The sequence below is a fragment of the Ruditapes philippinarum genome, unplaced genomic scaffold, assembly GCF_026571515.1.
Source record: "Ruditapes philippinarum isolate M1 unplaced genomic scaffold, ASM2657151v2 ctg1896_1_1_1_1, whole genome shotgun sequence".
Lineage (NCBI taxonomy): Eukaryota > Metazoa > Mollusca > Bivalvia > Venerida > Veneridae > Ruditapes > Ruditapes philippinarum.
Window position 1 is genome coordinate 20956 of NW_026865882.1, and position 23110 is coordinate 44065.

Here is a 23110-nt window from a genome sequence, read left to right on the forward strand (position 1 = left end):
GCAACACTTTACTCATTTGAAGGCAGTTTCAAATGATAAGTGCTCAAATGTTAGTATTTTATTGGCTCATCTAACAGCTTGAAATTGATTTGAAATGTGTAATGGTGACAATCACTTTCCTGAGGTTGTTACACTTTTAATTTAGTATATATACTGATTAATTACATGATTGCCCGAAGTTTCATTATTCTTTTTTTGAATTATGTTTTCTGAAAAAAATTAAAACTTTTTGTAAAACAACTTTGATAAACTATTAAGTATATCAAATCACCTTTTCTGAACGTATGTTTAGCTGGTTTGCAATTTTGAATACGACGTCTTCCATGATGGTGACTGCTTGCGGATGACCAAAGCCCCTGAACGCTGTGTTTGATGGGCAATTAGTTTTGCACAAATATCCTTCTATTTTAATATTTCTAACTCTATAGCCTGATTCAGTAGACTTTATTGCCATGTCCAAAACCTGAAGAATGACCGTGTATACATTTTCAGCATAAACCTGTTTATTATTAAGTTACAGAATTCATTGATCTCCGTTTGGACTTAGGTCATATTAAAACGTAACCTACAATATGATCACGGATATTTTTTGGTCTCTTAAACGCAACAATAGGTTTGTAAGTCTCATAAACATATTTTGAAGTTTCACTATTTGACAACTTTAGTAAGTTCCAATATTTGTTTAAAACGTGACCAATGTTAGGAAGATGAGGATTATAAGTAACAACAAATGGTATAACAAAATTAGATTGGCTTCATTCTGTGAGTTGCAGTGCCTCATTTTGACTCATAGAATTAACTTTCTGAAAAGCATTGTCAATTTCTTCGAAAAAGTTATTTTCAAGAACTATCCGTATAAGATTTAGAAGCACTGGTTTTTGTAAGTTATGATCACTTTTTCCTTCATTTAGAAAATATTCACATGCTTTTATGCCGTCAGAGTGCGGAATACATGTTTATAGTGAAGATACATCCATTGTAACTAATAATCTTTGCTTTGCGTTTCAACTTCACATTTTTAATTTTTTGAATAAAATCCGTCGTATCTTTAATGAAAGATTGGAGTCGGAACAAATACGGTTTTAATATGCTATCCATATATTTTAAAATATTCTCAGTCGGTGAATTACAGGCAGAAACTATAGGTCGACCCGGATATTTTAACGGAAGATCAGCATTCGGTTGTTTATGCGTTTTTGGAAGAACGTAAAATGACGGTGTGCGACTTTCAATAGGAAAAACGTCGAATTCGTGGTCAATAGCATTGTTTCCCTCAGTTAGTTCCTCTACACATTTGCTTATATTTTCTTGAATGTTGATCATTAGATTATAACTCAATTTTTCGTAAAATGCATCATTACCAAGTTGGCGTAAAACTTCATTTTATAGTCTTTCCTATTTATTATTACTATGGTATTTGATTTATCTGCCTTTTTGATAATAATGTTCGTCACGGGATAAATTTCGGAGACTTTGTAATTCCGATTTTGATGTATTTGAGAAACGTTTATTTTTGTTTTCGCAATGAAGAATTTCTTCTGTGACCGCGGTAATATAAAAGTCCAAATGTACATCCCGACCTGATTTTGGAATGAATGATGATTGTTTCTTGTTAAAGAAAGGTAAATCTTTATAAGTGTCATCGCCAGTATCTTTATCGGCAAAAAACTCCTTAAGTCTAAGACGCCGTGAGAATTTGAAGACATATTCTGCAAATTTAATTTTATCGTGCGATTTTGTTTTAGGGCAAAACGTAAGTCCCTTACCTAGGAATATGTAATCATCGTAAGTTAATTTGCATGATGATAAGTTCAAGACCGTTTCTTTTCCCTGTGTTTATTTTTTGGAGCATTTTCTTTGTCTTCTTCTATGAATTTTTGTTTTTTGTGCGAAAAAACCGCCTTTGTCGTTTTATATTTCTTGCGATTTGATGAGCTGGGTCACCGCTTGAGTCAGGATTTTGAGGGTCGTGTGTATACTGTCTGTTGTTGCCTCGCTCGCTGCGACTTCCGCATAGGTTTTCTTGCCGCTCGAAGCTTGGACGTTTTTTGAATTACAATCTGTTGTTGTTTCTCGTTGCGAGGCTGGAACGGTAAGATCCACATCATTTTTTTGTGTATTGCCAGTTTGTTGTTTTGGAATATTGTTCTATGGGCGTTGTTCATTGTGATTTTTTTGTGTTTTCTTAGCTTTTTCCTTCTTTTTGGAAGTCTTGATTTGCCAGTCGTCGCTTTGGGTTTTCTCAGTATTCAACGGCTGAGTAATTGAAACATTTTCATTAAAAAAATTCAATTTATTTGCATGTCTTTTTTCTATTTTCGTTCTGGATTTCTCGATCGAATCACTTATTTCTTTGTCAAGGTTATTCAATTGTTCATTATCTAAGCCCTTTTCTAGATCTGCTCGCAGTTTTTCCATCTCCGCTGTCAGTACATTTGACCTCATATGATCTTCTTTGATCATCTCGCAGACTTCAACACTTACTCTTTTTTTAGTTTTAATTATAAATAATACAAATTAGGCACTACGTAGCAATTTGAATACACCACTGTATACCTAATTTCTTGGGCAATTGCTGTAAAATTAATAGGTTTATATAACATGTTCGTCTTCACTTCCATGCAGTAGTTTGTTTCTAAAATTAAGGAAGGTAAATGTCTAGTCCTAGCATTTCAGATTGTGTATAATTTAGGCTTGAGGACACATTGTAGTTACATGCATAACTTAGTAACAGATAGAAAAAGAAATGTTAAACCAAAGTTTAGCCATTATATGCTCTATTTGAATGGTTCAAGAGAAAAAGTTTAATAATAAGTAATAGATCTGTAATGCATAATAAAAAGGTACTTAAATTGATATAATTTCCTCATTTTGAAATAAACATGACACTGAAAATATAAAATAAATCTGTCTTTATGTTTATCTTTGGAATTAAAAAAATCCTTACCAGGCTAGAAACATCTAAACTATATCCAGCATTGCTGTAAAACTTGATATCTAATGCATTGATGATCCCTTCTTTGCTGAAACCAACCTATAGTTATAACAAATTAAACAAATAAAAAATATCAACATATTAAAGTATGTTAAATAATCGACTAGAAATATGTAAATTGATGCATATTGAAAACATGATCCGAGATCAAATCTAAAAAAATCCATTCCCCCGAGGATCAAACCGTCAACCTTTGGATTACTAAACCAATGCTCTCCCTTTAAGTGAAGCGAAGGAAATTTTACCTTATACTTCCCTAGGAACGGGTGTCTTTTCCCAGTAACCATCATGTCTGTCGCCCTAGGTAAGACACACCGGACTGGTCGTTTCATTCTGGCAAATACACAAAAAGGTGCAAAAGTTAAGACATATAGCATATTATCATTCTGAGCCTTATATATTGCACGTTAAGGATAACGTTTTATATAATAATATACGTTTGTAGTTGTATTTTTAATAAAATAGTATTCATGAAACACCATTTTACTGGAACATATTAAATAAAATGTAGGTGAACGCTGGTTATCAAAACACATTTGAAATAACCAAACCGAATCTTTATATAAATTGCAACGTATTTAATAATGAAAACATTACAGATCAGCCGACGAGACAGAATTGAAAATGTTACAGTCTCAAAATATTTAAGCATGTTCATGGACGATTTAAAAGCACCGTCCAGTACCTTCCTAGCACCGGCGTTATGTATTTTCAGTCATGCTGATGGTTTTGTACTTGCACATTTCCGTGTCTAATCAATATTAAATATGATCTTTATAATATCCAGCGATTCATGTTCTTGTCATTTTAATGCAGTTTGAATTTTATAAATGATAAATATAAATTCAGTTGAATTCAAGAGTTGAACTTAAAACAAATAAATTAATAAATTAAAGTTCGTATCTTACTTATGAGCACCAACAGCCGCTGCACCTGCTGTCATCATAACTTGGGCTTCTTTACCTCCGAAAGCACCACCTGGAATGCATTTTAACGTATTAGATTTTTCAAATAACGGGGTAATCATGCGAGAGTAAAAATTGGTTTCATTATGTCTTTTCAAAAGAAATAATTAAATGTAAAATCCCATACACGCTTCTCCACAAGCCATGGCTTAAGCAGTTTTCAATCTTCAACACTAAAAATAGTGGAATTAATGTAACAAAAAAAAAAAACACAACTAAAACGAAGCACGGGTCAACTTTGTAACATTGCACACTTACTAGTGAGATTTATAAACCTGTAAAAAGGGGGCTCAATCAAGAACAACAGAAACAAAAGAAAGGTAACACTCGATCCCATTGAGATGGTCCATAAGCATCTTTCAAACCTGAAAGCCATGTCATATTTAATAATTAAGCGTTAACCAAGTAAATGGATCTTCATTGGTTTAAGATTTTTACATAGATCAACTAGGGAACTTTAAACGAACGAAAATATGCAACATATAATAAATTAAAAAAATATATAATAAAATCAAAGTCAGAATTGGATTAATTTGGAAATCGTTATTTGTCTGAGCTCAAAGCTCAGCAAAAGATTTTAAATGCGTTGCATTATTAAATTATTTTTACAGTAACAAGATTTGTTGGTAAATCAGTGTGCAAGGCTAGGTTCAATGTTTGACAGCAAAATAAGAGCTTAAATAATGCAGGTACAATTAGATATTCAGTAAACTCCGCCTATGTCGAACTCATTGGGATATTTAAAATGTGTTCCTTATATCATGAGTTCCTTGTAAGCATATAGCGAATTAGTTCCTTGTAGCTGGGTTTTTTATATCAAACAGATTTACATAATTATAACGAACTGATTGTTTACCATCATCATCCATTTTGAAGAGCATTTGATTCAGAAAAGTTTTGAAATGACTTCTTTGTTAGACACAAAATCCGACAGCGTACTTTTTGGAATTTGTAAATCATTTGCAAAATTTTAGTTTTAGTTTTACTCCCTTTCTTAATTTCTCATAAAAAAAATATCACATTTTGCTTTCAAACTCAGTATTTTTGTTTTTTTACCATGATAAAGAATAAACAAGATTTTCGACTTTTCCTTCATTTTATATTGAAAATCTTCTATTATATTTTAAGAGTCACTTTTACTTGTGAAAGATACAGAATACAGAATAAATAAGTACATTTATATTGATGACTGTACATATACATTTTACTTCAACGCACTGTAATTTTAGACTGATAGGTCATTTCTCGTGTTCATTGCCAATTTATCAATAAGATGTCCTTACCAAGACGCTTTACTCTGCATGTTATTTTATGATGAGCAACATTCAAAAGTTCAGCTATATAGGCTTGCAATGCTCTAAGATTTTGAGTTGTTAAATCGACGTCCATTTCCTGGTTTTCTTTTGGTATGACCAGTGCAGCGATTGGCTCAAGGTACAAATGCTCGTGAACATGTTCAAACATAATTTTTTAAGAAAAAGAAATAATATAATAACTTATTTGAATTACACATTTGCCAAACACAAAAGTCCGGGTGTAAGGTTTAATTTATTTTAAACAATGATATAATACGCTCGTAAGATCAAATTTGTCACTACTATAATAATAATGCTATACACATATCAAAAAGTATACCGGGGTCTGATTTTACAATCATTTCTCTCTTTTTTTAAATAAATAGTCTTAAAGATATGTCATGCATAAATTTGATATTTGAAATAAAAGCAACTGATAATTACTATACAGGTAAAATAATCTTTTGAATACATACAGACAAAATATGTATATGCATGTATATTAAAAACAATACGCTTGAGGTACATTTTGTAATTACAATATGATTACAAAATTTCATTTTTTTAGATGTCAGTTTTTTATAAGAATATACAAAATCAATTTGAAAAGAAAAAGGAAATGCAACTTCCCAAACATGATTTCTATTCATTATTTAATTTTACCCATGTAATATAGTGCTATATCAGCTAAATATATTTCATATATTTTTAAGAAAATAAATATGAAATATAAATATGAAAGTGGGCGGAGTCAAAACTCATATTTAAGCTGCATGCCTCCAGATGACCCAAAATATTTCGAGAAAATTAAACTTAAACAACCAAGCTAAAACTTTGAGAAAAGTGAACAAATAAAAGATGCATGTGATAATCTATATCTTATGTGCAATTAATGACTGTATTTTGTAGTATTTATCACCATATTTCTAACGCCGTAGGGGCTATTTATGTATATTTTTACCTCTTTTTGGTAATTTACGTGGATTTCAAGTGCCGATTGTTATGTGTCAAGTACTTTCTTTGTTCATTTCACACTATTTTACCTTTAAATACATTTTCATATTTTTAATGAAAATTAGGATGAATCTGGAGGCGTGCTACTTTAAGGGACTTCTATCGCCATTTTGTTTGAGAAATCCAATAAATACAAAACAACTTTTTGTTGAATTTTGTCTTGAAAACTTTTCTAGAATGATGGAAAATGGTCTAAGAAAATAAATCCGAACATTAATATCTTTAATTCAGTCATTAACACTGTAAAAAATTAAACAGTTGTTTACTTGATGTCAACATGTAGGGCTAAATATCGCGTACAATAAAAGACAATAATTATTTTTAATTTACTGCGCGCTGTTCTATTGGAGTTGCGTAGTAAGCAAGGGGTTTGTAACCATTTTTCATTGATAATGAAATTAAATAAAATATATTTTTCGAATATCAAGAGGATATATTTTCGATTTTCGTGAAATATGGTATATTTTCACTGAACATGATTAAATGCCACATATTTTCACTCACCGTCCCGGCTCGTGAAAATATGTGTCATTTTATCATGTTTCGTGAAAATATATTCCATATTGCACTCAAACGAAAAAATATCCTCTTAATATTCGAGAAATATATTCAAGAAAAATCTATTAGATTTTCATACAAATCCTCACTTAAAAGTTTTTTACCCAAAAATGAACATATTAGATCTTTAATTAGTTAATTTGAAGTAATATTGATTTTGAACTTTTGTTATTTTACGGTTGCTTCTATTGCAATATCGATCGCTAATATTTTTATCTTCTTTTTTTTATATTTCATTACAATCTTAGTTTTTAACAAAAAGAGCGTACCTGTAATCCAGTTTGATATTCGCCTGAAATTACAATGTCAGATTCAGTGAACCCCTTTTCCACGTCTCCATTTACCAGTACTTGTGGTTCGCCATAGAAAGAATTGTTCTCTATAGCATCCTGTTTAAATATTCAATCCGAATTGTCAATAGCGTAAATCATAAGAAAATGGTTCTTTAACATTGACATATCTGTTTATCAGTTGAAATAAATAACCATAAGTAGTAATAATAAAAAAGTCATGTGCTTTGTATTAACCCTTTACCTCATATATACGCTAAACAACGCACTTTCGACACCCTCCCTTTTTAAGGCCCAAATTAGTTTAAAAAATGTCCTATTTGGACCCCAAACACGAGTTTTCGTTTGAGAAATGTTGTTAAAAAAAGTGAGCACTTTTTTGGTGCTGCCTCCTATCCAAAAGATACATCAGGGGGTTGTCAGAAGGGAGATGTTCCCCCTTCTGTTTGAGGGGTTTGAAGGGGGGGCGGAGTCCCCCTCATCGCAAAGAAAATTTTGGACTTGTGAGAGGCTAAAAATGACCACAGGTCGATCGTAAGGTAACGTGTAACCAACGCTGAAAAGCCTTTGACTCTATCTTAATCCCTTGAGAAGTTGCAGCACATTGAAATATATTTTGATGAAAAAAACAAGGCAAAATAGTGATTTTTTTTCCCCCTAATTGTGAAGAATGTCCCCTGAGTCGTTGCAATTGGTAACAGGAAATTTCAGACTGAGAATGTTGTTCACAAAGTCAATGGCCAGTTCCAAACATTTGTGACCAAAGTTTGATTAGTGATTGGGAAGTATTTCCATAGTTTCATAGCAGTTTGAACTTGTAAGAGGAGGCTTTTCATACAGTCAAATCGGCCATTTTTCACAATATGCTCATGAGGGAAAGGATTAACTTACAGACATAGTTGGTCAGGCAATAATAACTGCTCTCGAACTCATATAACAGTCTTGTATCTTAGTAATACGTTTAATGCTGATGTCTTTTAATTTTTAAAAATATGATTTTTTTTCCCGCTGGTCGGACAAACACCCTTTTAAAATTAAGTAAAATTTAAAACTGATGCGGAACGAACCCCAAAGTGGGGCCCAAATTTAAAATTTTCATGAATAATTTTTCCGATTTGCCCTTAAACAAAATTCATGATTTAAAATTCACGAATTTTTTGATTTCAACTTCATGAATTTAAAATTTGGGTGAAAAAAGTTGAATTAAAAACCCGTGAATTCATGAATTTTAAATCGAGAATTAATAAAAGCGGGAAAGTTGGGAATTCATAAATTTTTAGTTGAAATGTCCCCCTTCCGGGCCCTTTCAAATTTTGGGTTTACTATGACATGTTTTTTTTTTTTGGGTATTTTAAACAAAAAACATATTTTTTATTTTTTAGACGGGTAATATAAATTTATGCCCCTTTAACCCTTTCCCAAAAAATAAGAAAGCATTACAAATTTCAAAAGCCTATAGTTACATCGTAAACACTTCTATTAAGGACAAATGTTTTGATTGTAACCATGAATACAATCTAAGTCTGTCACTTAGTACTGAACGTTTTAGTTAAATAATATTATACTATTAACATTGTACCTCTATTGTTAGTATTGGCTTCATCTCCTCGTACAGTACATTCACCAAGGACACAGCTCGTTGTGCAACTTCTCTGGTGTCGGCAATGATTGCTCCGATTGGCTGACCAAATGCTAAAATCTTATGACAGAAAAACCTCAGAAATAATAGAAATACAATAATACATAATAAAAAACGATCTTAATACCGACCAGCAAGAAATTTCAAACTATTTACTTACTTGGTTAAACAAAAATACAAAGTAAAATTCAAATTAATAAACATGACTATCTAATACGTTTGTTAGTTCGACAAAAAAAAACGGTTCATAAAAAAATAAATGATTGAGAGTTGAAATAAAAAAGACGAACCGGAACTGATAAATAACGCCCAGAACTACAAAATTGACAATGTTGAAAGATCGGTTTTATTGAGCCTGTTCATGGACGGTACATGGAAGTAAAATTTACCGTCTAATACTACTACCAGCGCCGTAAGCATTGACACATGAGCCGACATATTATCTTCATAGTATCAGAGTGACTGGTTTACTTATTATTTATAAACATTAGGAACAATATGTACTTCTTCTGAGCTGAAAACCTCATGATCTGGTAGTAAAACACCAAACTTGTTCCTTCCAGGGATGTCTGTGTGATCAATATATCCATGAACACCTTTAAGCTTTAAGGCTTGTGTCGTGTCAACCGTTGTAATCCTCGCATGTGCTACTTTACTTAGGACAAGGGCGGCAAATAGCTCATCTAAATATAGCGTTATATTGATGATTTCATTTGAAACTCCTTTAGTATTTCATGTGATTATTCTGTGCTATTTTTAGGTTTGTAACTACTATTTAGCAATATCATACCAGTTAGACAAAATATAATACAAAAACTGAACTTGTATCAATAAAGAAATGTCAAACCCTTTAAATAAATCTACTTTTACTTTTGTTATCTTAAGTGTACCTGCGTTAATCGTAAACAGCGACTTCCATACTCTACTGGCGGAGAAAGACCTATTTGCCCTTTCGGGTTTTATTTCTTGATCGAGTGGATACCTGGTTAGAAGCCCTGACAAGCTAGCTGAATACAAGTTACGTTTGCAACGATTTTTTTTATTGTATACCACATTGTATTTAAACCTTATTTTCGAACGTAACTCCATGACATTTACAAAAAAAATTTCAATTTTATTAATGTGAATGTGTTCTCGTTATCCATGCAGTAAACCATGTTAAGGAATAAAATAATTAAGCAAAAACTATACTTTGATGCACTGGTAGGTCATCAACATAGATGGCTTCCCCTGACACGGCAGCTTCCGAATGGACATTAGCTACAGTTCTCCCTAAAGCATCGCTTTCTACTTGATCTTCACCAGTGCATGGGTCGAACACCTGAGTACTACTGTATGGTGGTAGGGAAACTGGACGGCTTAAACTATAGTCTTGTTCGTGCAGCTGTTAAGAAAACAATAACTTTACGTATAGAATATAATCATATGATAAAATAAGGTGAACAGATAAATAGTTATAATGGATATTGCTTTGACGAAACTGACGTAAATGCATTCTATAAAATGCCAAAGTTCGTTCATCTTTCATTCAAAATGCAAATATTTATACGATACGCAATAAAATAATATTATCTTTAAATGTGTTACAAACATGTTCACTTCAGTCGTGCAATTTCCTGATTGATAAATATTTCAACATGTCTATATGTTTTAATATCTTATGATACTCAGTGGTAATTTGATGACATTTATAGTATGTATAATAACCCGCACAAAACATCAGATGTCTGAATCTTCATTCCTTTTGTTAACGACTCACCTGTAATTTAGCTTGTACTAAGCTAAAAAATTTAAACCATAAGGCTGATGCCACCGAAATCTTGTATGTATCTATTGTACGACCGTTGTCAATGCTAAGGTCTTCGCTTATTACAGCCAGAATTTCATGAAGTAAGCTGTCATCAAATTTTCTACAACATGAAATCTTTGTTTTGAGTTAATTTCTTTTCAGAGTAAAAGGCAAATAGATTACATACAGACATGTAGCAAAAACCTACGTGACACAATTTATTTTATCTTTGCATGATCTTAGTTATGACAGAAGAAGAAATATAAATATAAAGAAAAAGAAAAAACAACTTGTGTCACTGATCTCGGAAACCTTGTAGTCTTCCCCAAATGTTAAACCTACTATGGGCTATTGTATTTAGGTGGCCGTTAAATAGATTTGTTATTAATGATGACTTTTGTCAGCTTAAAGTGTATAAGCACTTGCTAAAAAGTTCCTCATGGAAACATTTTTTTTTCCAATTTTTCAAAGTATTGAGTCAAGCTTTGGGTAAGGTTGTTTGTGCCGTGTTGAGGCTGTAAAAAGTTGCCCCGTACATTCAATCAGGGATGTCATTTTTACGATCCTTCCGTAAAGATCGTTAAGCACGACATAATTGCTGTGTTTGTGGTATTTTAGTTCTTTCTATTCGGCTTTTTCTTGTTGGGTTGTTCCAGTATTCCTCACTTGAATACTGTTGAATCACCATTAGGATATGTGGCCTGCTTTTTGAATTTGTTTTTTGACTTTATATATGTGATAAGCAGGCTTCATAACATCAGATCCCATTTCAAAATTCCATTTTATTTAGTTGCGCTCATTGTTTTCTTGTTTAGGGCACACGCATTTTATTTCTGGGGACCATATGCCGCTTTTCATGGAATGGCACTAACGTGTCACATTGAAGGTTCGATGATAACCGCTATATAAACACATCTGCGTATGCTTCAAAATTCTAAATTTTACTAGTTCATGTTAAATGTTGAATACTGCTTAAGCCGGTGCTAGGGGGCGTGGGCGGTAGTTTGCAGATGATTGCACCGTCCACGAATAAGCTCAAAAAACCGACCTGCAACATTTTCAATTTTGCCGCGTTGGGCTTTCTATAGGCATTCTTATTTCACTCTATTTTATAGCAACATTAACGTTGTTTGAGCTTTGTGGAGGCTGTAAAAAGTCGCCCCGTACATTCAATCCGGGATGTTATATTTCCGATCCTTAAAGATCGTTAGGCACGACATTATTGTTGTGTTTGTGGTATTTTAGTTCTTTCTATGCGGCTTTTTCTTGTTGGGTGGTTCTAGTATTCCTCACTTGAATACTGCTGAATCACCATTAGGATATGTTGCCTGCTTTTTGAATTTGTCTTTTGACGTTATATCTGTGATATGCAGGCTTCATAACCTTAGATCCCCTTTCAAAATTCCATTTTATTTAGTTCTGCCCACTGTTTTCTCGTTTAGGGCATACGCATTTAGGGGGCTTGGACGGTAGTTTGCACTTGACAGTACCGTCCATGAACAGGCTGAATCAAACTAAGCCTGCCTGCAACATTTTTAATTTTGCCGCGATGGGCTTTCTTAAGCCATTCTTATTTCACTGTATTTTAATCATATTTATTATTAATAGACTTGATTGCTAAGAAGGAGCTATTGTACAACTGTAGAAAACATATAAAATATGTTTTGATAGATTCAAAATAAATGTTAAATATTCTATTAAACAGCATAGCAAGAACAAGATAAGTACAAATACAAACCTTCCAGTTGCAACTGAAGTTACTTTGTCTATAACCAGTTCTTCTTTGAAAATTCCACCATAGCATAACCTAAATAAAAACGATAATTGATTGATAACGAATGAGACAGTTTATTTACAAATCTGTCGTTGCTTCCAAATAAAATAAAAATATCATATTTTTAAGTTGATTTATCATATATATGGCTAAATATTGCCAGCTTTGTTTTTACTGAAGCATATGTTTAACGAGTCCTCGTGATCATAGCTTAAAGAATAGAAAAAATAAGTAACCTCAAAGAACGACCACAATGGTAAAATTTAAAATGTTACAGGTTTTGTCTGACTGAGCCTGTAAATGGTCGGTACTGGAAAGTGCTAGCCACCGTCTACGCTTTAGCATGAAATATAACAATTGGAATTAAGAATCATCAGCAGACTATACCAAGGAGAACCGTTTTTGTTAAAGATCCTGTATGGTGTCATTAAGGTTGTTACAACTGTTAAGTGATACTATATATTTTTGTATATTATTATTCTTCTAAAACAATTTCAAAACTTCCAAAAAATATGTTTAATATCTACCGCAAATGTTTATACGCATTATATTTAATTTTTAAAATTTTATTGAAAAAATTGGCTAAGACCTTATCGAAAATTAATTTCTAATTGGAATCTACCTCCTTTTATTTACATGAAATGTAAATTCGTTAATACGAGTCTTTACAAATAATTTTTTAGGGAACATACAATATTGATAAATCTTCATATGAACATTATATTAATGATTTAAAACCATAAGAGGAATGAGTTACAGGATCTTCAAGAAATGTTGTTTAGAGAATTTTCTACAGTCAGAATATTATCTTAGAAACAAATATTGTTATAAAAGATGGAATAATAACACGTATTGATATAAATTATCACATGTATTTTGCCATTTTAGATATGTAGCGATAAAAAATGATTGCATAAAGTTATATTATAATATAAATATGTCATTATCTTATTCAAAATTGCTGTTGTCATTATGTCAGTTGATACATTGTACATAATATTATATTTTACTTAAAAATATTTGTTAATTTGATAACAATTTATCAATGATAAGAAACGTTTTGTTATGTTTGTCCTTGGACAGATTAGGATTGAATAATAGTTTTATTTTTAATTTTCCATGTAAAGATCACTAGCAATTTCATAATGAAATCATACCAGCCCGACAAATTTAACCTACTTCATAAGGTGCTAGTGGACATGGACGGTAGTTTGCAATCTACAGTACCGGTCATAAACAGGCTCAATCAAACCAAGTCCGTAACTCTTATCTTCTTAAAGTACTTAACTTTGAAGAACGAAATAATGATAACATATTCAAACAGTTTTTTTTATACAGATGATATACAATGTTTACCTTAGAGTTTCGATCGTATCATTCTTTGGACCCATCTTTACAAACATCCCAGCATTGACAATTGCCAGGGAGAAAGATCTCCTTTCCGACTGCTTGTAGAAAGCACTAATTTCATCCTGCAGAATTTACGTATTTATATCAATATCATATTTGTATCGATTATATGAATTGCATTACATTGTCTAAGCAAAGTTATCTTTAAGAAAGCCTTGATAAAATATTAAATGTATCTGTAAATGTATATATATCATCAATTTACGCATCTTTAGAGGAGTTAAAAGTTGAATTTCACCAGTGTCTGTAAAGTTAGAAAAATCATTAAACAGGTGTTCAGTGACAATCACTGTCTTTCTCTCTTTCTCATCAGCCTACTTAAACAGAATTTTGTAAAAAAAAATCCGATTACAATCAAGTTTTGACGTTTCGTTGCTGATACATACAATTATAACACTGTTATTGAAAATCCAATATATAGAGGATATTGAATGAGTGTAAGTTCAATATTGTATTTATTGCACGAGTTGAATGAAATGACATTATTTTTCAACGAGTGCAATAAATTAAGTGATGAACTTACACGAGTTTAATATTCTATTTATCACATACTCAAAATAAAGTGAATTTAGAGTCATTTTTCATTGACGCACCTATAGTATAACACTAACGTCTTTACACAATGTTTGTATAACGCTAATGACGTCAAGTCAAAATATATGCACGGCCGTGCAATAACATATCTACGGAGTCGCAAAAACAGCACGGATGTTTGATAAACCCTTATATAAAAGAATACTTTCGCTATTCAAAATTATTGATTAATTCATAGATAGATATTGTTAAACGTATTTAATGCTACCACATACACCTGTGTCACATTATCACTGATCAAACATTGCCTAAATTGCAAAAAAATAATTTACGTTTACCTTTGAAGCCAATGGTATGTGGATTTCAGTAATGACTTCAACATCCTGTATACTGAGATCGTTCAAAGGCACAACCCGTGACCGTTTTACTTCAACATGTTCAATGGAAATATACATATAGTTAACTTAACAACTTCTTGAAATATACGGTGTTTAGAGTTTAAATATATCTTGAAGAAAAAGTAAACTTTCAGCTAATATTATGCTAGCTACTAAAGCAATGTTCACAAATAATAAAATGTTCCGGATTGATTGGTTCATGTCGCAACAAGACTTTTAATATGCATCGAGGCTTGATCTCGACAAACAACAGGTTCATTTCGTATTCATTTACATGTATCAAATTCTTTCGCATATTAATTTAAGGAGGACATTTTTTACAATTGATTTAATTTTCCTTTACTCAGTCTTGATTACAATATCCGTTTCATATGGTCAGTGGTGACAGATTAAAGTTTTACAAATCTATACCAGAGCATGGCAATTATTGATCACATTACATTTTCTTTGTATTAAAAACCTATTTATCTGTTGCCGCCTGAATATACTATTGCACCTACACATATTGTATGATAATGCAAGTGAATATCACATTAGGCAAGTCCGTAGTTTTGAACATTTACAAACATTATCATACAATAAATGTTTTGTTATATGATTACATTTCAATTCGTCATTTGGTATGACATCGTTTGCTTTGAACAATATCAACATGCTTATATCCCTTCGTACTGACAGTCAATCACAGCTAATAGAAATTGGCAGTCATAATAGACTTATTGATTCTTACTTTACCAAAATCCATCTGTAACATTTAGTATCTCTGATAAAAACACAGAGACACAAATACTTAAAAAAGACTCCTCATCCTTTTTGTATGAGTCACACTACTTCATTCCATTTTATATCAAAATGTCATTCCAGCTGGTAAAACAACGTTATTGTCTTTTATGATTACAGTAATTTCTAGGTTTGTAAACCACTTAATTCCGTAAAATATGAACACTTACAAGAAACGATTTGTACTCTGGCGCCGATTGCCTTAAACAAAGTCTTGATATCAGAATCGTTACGCCCACACATCAAACTACCAGCGAGAGTCTGAATAAAAAAGAAAAATAAAACAACAGAATAGAAATGCTCGAGAAAGGAAACTGTACTTAATAGAACAAACAACTAAATGACTTCAGCATGTCATCATAAGCAATCGTGGTAGACACTAGTAAAGTAATGTTTCATTATCGTACTAGTGTATTTGTCTTTAAGTAAAGATATGCTACGACAACTTAAATGAAAGAAGCAATAAACAATGATCATACCGCAACATTTCTGATTTGTTCAGATCCATATCTAGATATCATTTCCAGAATAACTGTCACGTGCATGCTCTGTTCATCTGTAAAAACGATAATTTAAATCAATTATTTAAGAATGTATATCACTTGAGTAATAATGAAAAATATTAATACAGTTACATTCGCGTAAACGTTCATACCAAAGGGAAAAAAGGTACTGGCAAAAGGCCAACTTATTTTAAAACAATAGACAACTTTAAATGGTTTTCCTTAATCTCGAGGAACTGTATATCTTTTACACGGTACTTAAAAAAGAAGATAGGAATGTATTTTCTGTTCTTCAAAGAGGCGACATAAAACCCATAATGGTTGCTAGCAAATGCACACTTTTTAAATTAAAAAAAAACAACAAACAACAAATATAGTTTTACATTGTAAAGAAAATTTCTTTTCATTAATAAATCTTGAAGAATAATATATACTAGTATTTTACTTAAGAAGTTAGGATTGTGTTTAGGAAGAGATAATTTAAAAACCTTGTCAATAACCTTATTTTAATAATACATTTATTTCTCTTCATAAATATACTTGTAATTGTAAAATTAAGGAAGAAGACGAAAAAAAATACAACGAGACTGCGTAACAAAAATCACCTTTGATGTTTTTCATTGTATTCTGGAGATGCTCAGCAACTTTCGATATAGTGCAGGCCCCGCCTACTATAATGCTATCATATGTTTTGGTAACGCCTTTAATATCGGCAACATCCCCTCCATAAAGAAGAACCTTTTCATCATCTAACGCGCCATTTGTCACATAACATGCTTAAAATAAGACCATGCTTTGTACATACAAATATATGATATACATCATTGTAACGATAGTCGTATGTAATATAGGGAAAAAACAATATATGTCTCATTTTAAGTAGTCTATGAATTCTTACAAATGAATATGTTATCGTTAAACGTTTCAATCTTATATATGCAACGCGATAAGTGTCATTTTGATGTTTAAGTGTTGTAAGGGGCCTCTATTTCTTTCTGTTTTTATTAAAACGGAAGGTTTGGTTGGATGTTGTAGAAATAGCCATGTTAAAAATTCAAGCAAGCGAAAAATGGATGCCATGACTGTCTTAATATGACCACAAAAATTTTCTGTCCTGTAAATACGTCAAACGTACATAAAAGATATCAAATATTTGTTATTTCTTATTCATTTATATACGATGCTATTTAACCTGTATATTTTTATCATATGTAATCATCTACCACCGATTATTTTGATAAAACCATGTCTTTTTTGCTTTTTTTATGCTTATTATCCCCGCCGAAAAATTTCGGCGGAGGATATAGAAATAGTCTCCGTCCGTTCGACCTTCCGTCCGTCCTTCCGTCCGTCCGTCCTTCCGTCCGATATTTTTGTCCGGAGCATATCTCTAAAAATATTTGAGTTATCAACTTGAAACTTCATAGGTGGATAGACCTCATTGAGGAGGAGTGCAGTGCACAAGAATGATAACTCTACCTTGCATGATTTTTGAGTAATTGCCCTTTGTTATTTTTCAAAATTGATTTTTGTCCAGAGCATAACTCCAAAAGCCTATGAGATATTAACATGAAACTTGATACATAGATCTCACTCAGGAGGTGTGCAGTGCACAAGAATGATAACTCTACCTTTTATAATTTTTTAGTTATTGCCCTTTGTTATTTTTCATACCTAATATTTCACCTGAGTGGAGCATAACTCAAAACGTGTTTGAGATATCAACATGAAATGTCATAGGTGGATAGATCTTATTGAGGAGGAATGTTGTGCGCAAGAATGATAACTCTTTCCTATACAATTTTTGAGTTATTGCCCTTTGTTTTTTTTCATGCTATTTTGTCCAGAGCTTATCTGAAAAAGTATTTGAGGTATCGATTTGAAACTTCATAGGTGGATTGATCTCATCGAGGAGGAGTGCAGTGCACAAGAATGATATCTCTACCCTGCATAATTTTTGAGTTATTGCCCTTTGTTATTTTTCATTCTATTTTGTCCAGACTTTACCTCAAAAAGTATTTGAGGTATCAACTTGAAACTTCATAGGTGGATGGATCTCATTGAGGAGGAGTGCAGTGCACAAGAATGATAACTATACCTTTCATAATTTTTGAGTTATTGCCCTTTGTTATTTTTCAAACCTAATTTTTCACCTGAGTTGAGCATAATTCAAAAAATGTTTGAGATATCAACATGAAATGTCATAGGTGGATAGATCTTATTGAGGAGGATGTTGTGTGCAAGAATGATAACTCTTCCCTATACAATTTTTGAGTTATTGCCCTTTTTTATTTTACTATTTTTTGTCCAGAGCTTATCTGAAAAAGTATTTGAGGTATCAACTTGAAACTTCAAAGATGGATGTATCTCATTGAGGAGGAGTGCAGTGCTTAAGAATGATAACTCTGCCCTGCATTATTTTTGAGTTATTGCCCTTTGTTATTTTTCAAAATTAATTTTTGTCCTGAGCATAACTCAAAAAGCCTTTGAGATATCAAAATGAAACCTCATAGGTGCATAGATCTCACTCAGGAGGTGTGCACTGCACAAGAATGATAACTCTACCTTTTATATGTTGTGTTATTGCCCTTTGTTCCTTTTCATACTTAATTTTTCAATTCAATTTTTTTCTCAAAAAGTGTTTGAGGTATCAACTTGAAACTTCATAGGTGGATAGATTTTACTGAGGAGGGATGCAGCACACAAGGAAACCTACCCTGCATTATTTTTCAGTAATTGCCCTTTGTTATTTTCAGCCATCAGTATTCACATAGGTTTCAAATCTGTAATCACTATAGCCATCAGTTTTCATTACCAAAAGACCTCTTAAAATGGAATTATTCCGCTCTACTACATATACATTCTCTCAATGAGCAAACACATTCGGCGGGGGATGGCCATGTTGACATGGCTCTTGTTTATCATTATATTATCAATACGATGACACCTGAGCTTAATACGAAGGATGCTTATCACGTCATTATCTCTGTATCATTTCCAAATATATATGTTTTCTTTTTTTTTTGTTTTGTGTGGTCAATCATTATTATAATCGGTATCAATATTTTATTTAAACATGCCTTATTGCTATACGATACTGATACTTTATACAGTATTATCATATCATGTTATCATCCTCATTCACTATCACAACACAAGTGAAATAGGGGGTCACAACACTCACATTCCTCGTTTAGTTCACTTGTGATTAAATAGTGCAGTTTGCAAAGTTTAGAGATACGTTAAATTTGGTTCATCTTAACACACATGTACCTTCTACAAGCAGCACATAATGGTAACTTGTGTTCATGCTATAACAGTTATGATGTTCCATACCATTACATGTAGAATTTCTTTACCTGTTGTTGTGTTGCCCATAATAATAGGAGACCGTGGATATTTTTCTTTAAGGGCCAAAAGCTGTTGCAAGTTAACTGGACGGTACCATGTGTGTCCCCCATTCGTAAACTGTTCCTCTTTGTCGAAATATTGTTCACGTAACTAAGCAATTTTAAAATACAAGCAATTTATACCAAACAACAATACGGACTTTATTTCGAAAATATTATCAATATACAATGTTAAGAGTTATAGATGTTGGCACTTCTTCGTCAAATGACCGTCCTTTTATTACAATAATGGACATTTTCATAACAAACCCTCAAATTACCAGTAACATTCACCTGTAAGAAGCACTTTGTTGCAGCTATGGGTTCATGATTGCATATTTAATTGATTTATTAATTGACTTCACATATACGTAAAAGAAGGGGAAACTGTTTATGACTTGAATACATAATGTAAATTCGAGATGCTGTTAAAATTAGTTGCAAATGCGAAGAACCATTAACAAAACTTTAAACATATTTCAAGAAAATCTGCAAACAAACCTGAAGTTCGGGCGGAAATATTGCAACCTGTTTATCATCATCATCAATGACCAGTTGCTAGAATATGATAATAATGAAGTTGTTATATGCATAAATACAATTTATAGTTTAAAATGTCTTTCAAAACTTGAATAATTGTATCAAAATAACTGTATTTTTGGAAGAAAAACATTTTGCATTATTTCATTTTATCATCGCTTTTCGGTGGTTTATAGAAATATATCAGTGAAATAAAAACTGATAAATTCACTGTTTTAAACAGTGAAATTATCAATTTGATAATTTCATTGTTTTAAATATTTGATCCTGGTACGTTGTTTCAGTGAAATACAAGCGTTCACAGTACTGGAAACCAACTTAAGACGTGACGTCGTAAATGACGTCGCGATGTATTATAATTAGGCGCTTTTACCATTTAGTAATAGGTTAACAAGTCTTTTTAAACGTTTCTTTGCATATAATAAAATGAAAATTTGTAAAGTTTAATGATATATCGAAATATATTTCACTGTGTGAGCACCAAAAGTTCATATTTCACTTGTGGCTGCGCCACTCGTGAAATATACCATTTTGTGCTCACAACGTGAAATATATTCCGATCTTACAATGACCTAAACACATTTCCTCTATATGTTTGGCATATCAATACGGAATGTACAATCATGTTATTCTTATAATAATTTTATTGTATTTGGATAATATCTAAATAAATCCAAAAAGAAAAATCTGCTTGCTAAATTATTTTTATTTCATCGAAGATAACTTAACATCATCTTCCTTATTTTTAGTGAATATTCAATTGTCTTTTCAACGCCACTACATTATGTTCCTTTTGAAAATGTTTATGCCCTCTTTTCAAGCAGTATGTTTTAACATTATTTTCCTCATTTCAATGAATATGCCATATAAAATTAAGAAAAAGAAGAATACAATGTTGTCATGTCATGTTCTGCTAATTTTGTGCATGTTAAGTTTGAAAAATGTTTAACGATTAAAGTAAATACTTAGCAACAAAAATTTAAACTGGAAATAAGGAATTCGAGCCCTATGCTTATAGGATATAATAAAGATTTTATTCTTATCAAACAGTACCTTTTTACTTTTGTCTTGGTTAGTATCTACTGAGCCTGTATTTTTACAGCATGCCTTACCCATTGGACATCCTTCCTAATGACAAAGATGAAAATAAAAATAATCTCAACAGCAAATATGATTTATATCTTTTTACATTGCTATATAGACGTATTCTATATACATATATACTAACATTATTACGCAAATCTTTATGCTTTTAATTAATTGCATGGTATTTTCTAAAGCTTTACACCTTACTTTACCCCTATAATCGCAAATACAGTGTAATTACAAATTAAAATTACCTGTGAAAACAAAATGTTATTTACAATTTCTAATGCATTGTTTACAATTTTCTTTTTTTTTAATTCAAAATTGTAAATTTCTGCGCATTTTGTGTATAATCATACAATTTCGACGATAGAAAAATATTTAGATATCTCCTCATTTGATGTCATGGTGTAAAGTATTGATAACGTTTTAAAAATAAGAAGAGTTTGCTCAGACTATATAAGAATGTTTTATAGTATTATACCTCGGTAAATGTTAGAAGTGCGTCTAGAATAGGACGGTATCCTGTGCATCGACAAAGGTTTCCTAAAAATATACATCAAAAGATATAAACAAAAGAATATAGGAATAAATTATAATATCCTTTCACTTATAAATGAACGGATCTAATAAAATCGCCCATCGCTTTTATGAACATGTTAATAAGTTTAGCATTAATGATCTTTAATCATAATCTCATGGCAAAGGATGAATATATTGTTTCTGAGTTATAAACAAAATGAAAACCATTAAATTATTTGTTACTGAAATAACGCAGTTTTAACGCATTTCTGTAAGTAATTAAAAAATAGAAATAGTAATTATGATGGTAATACTAATAAATAAGGTTAATAAAACATTTCCCAGAGAAACAATAAATTATAGTCACGTTACACAATACCTTCAATGGCGCTTTCAACTTGGTCACGTGTCGGATTTGGATTGTTTCGCAGCAAGGCAAACGCTGACATTATAAAACCAGGAGTGCAGAAACCGCACTGTAGTCCATGAGATTCAATCAAACGTTGCTTAATAAAATAATATATTATAAAGAATAATAAATGGCATCTATTTATCTTAAGCTTAACTTGTTCAAAACGGGGCTTTATAATTATACACTGTCTTTCAATGGTATACTTTTATGCAGTATGTTGTAAAAACAATGTTAATTGAATTAGAGTCTCATGTAGTGAATCATGTCATTGGCCATTGTGGAGTTAAATGAGATAGTTAGACATAAACTTTGTGATAAACATAAACAACAAAAATGATAAGCATAAACAACAAAACAATTTGATACTATAATAAAAGAACCTAGATCTACATGCATGAATGTCAGAGGAGTGAACAAGAACGAAATATTGAATCATGTGAAACGTTTTAATATATTATTAAATGTTATGATATTTAGGAAAACTCTATTGCTAGTAATCATATAGTTGGTCTCGGGAATATTTACCTGAACGGCGTGCAACCCAGTGGCAGGGTTTCCAACTCCTTCCACAGTTGTGATAGCCAGGCCATGTGCCGCACATAGCGGAAACAAACATGCATTGACAGCATAGTGTATAAAGTCGTTCAGGAAAATTTAATTGCATTCATGTGACATACAAGAAGAACCATGATTTTTAAAGTTTTCAAATTACATTATAAAACATACAATGAGAATCATCGTAATGAAATTCCTTTGCATTCATGTTACATACAAGAAGAATCACAATTTTATTTGTTTGCATTTATAAAATATACAAGAAGAATCATAATATTATATGATTGCATTTATGATACATTCAATAAGAGTCATCATAATGAAATTTAAATGCATTTATGGTACAGACTAGAAGAGAAAACCGTAATGAATTTGTGATAAAAAATTAACTACATTTATGCAAAATAAAAGAAGAATTGATAATAAATAATAACTATCACGAAATACTGAATATCATTATTATAATTATTTTGAATAAAAGTGAATGTCGCCATATGTTACTGTGACTTAATCTGCACATAGTAAACATGCAACACTTGAAAGTTAAATAAAACATTAAAATTCGAGGGCATGGAAGCTTAAGTAACATTTGTTAGTTTATACGGTGCACTTTTGTAATCATAATAATTATTTTTTATGTTGTATATTTCGATTATACATGC

General features: G+C 31.5%; 1 protein-coding gene across 1 annotated transcript; it reads right to left on the minus strand.

The window, feature by feature from the left end:
• Window positions 1-262: 262 nt before the first annotated feature.
• LOC132730649 (xanthine dehydrogenase-like) lies at window positions 263-22544 on the minus strand (the record flags this gene model as incomplete). Its single annotated transcript, XM_060716623.1, has 19 exons — window positions 263-463; window positions 2948-3034; window positions 3241-3328; window positions 3904-3973; window positions 5244-5403; window positions 7097-7216; window positions 8697-8816; window positions 9261-9439; window positions 9948-10140; window positions 10516-10666; window positions 12284-12352; window positions 13676-13791; window positions 15921-15997; window positions 19304-19445; window positions 19835-19891; window positions 20927-21001; window positions 21444-21505; window positions 21861-21987; window positions 22419-22544. Coding segments are annotated over 19 exons (2220 nt in total), but the record flags the coding sequence as incomplete, so codon positions are not given.
• Window positions 22545-23110: the final 566 nt, after the last annotated feature.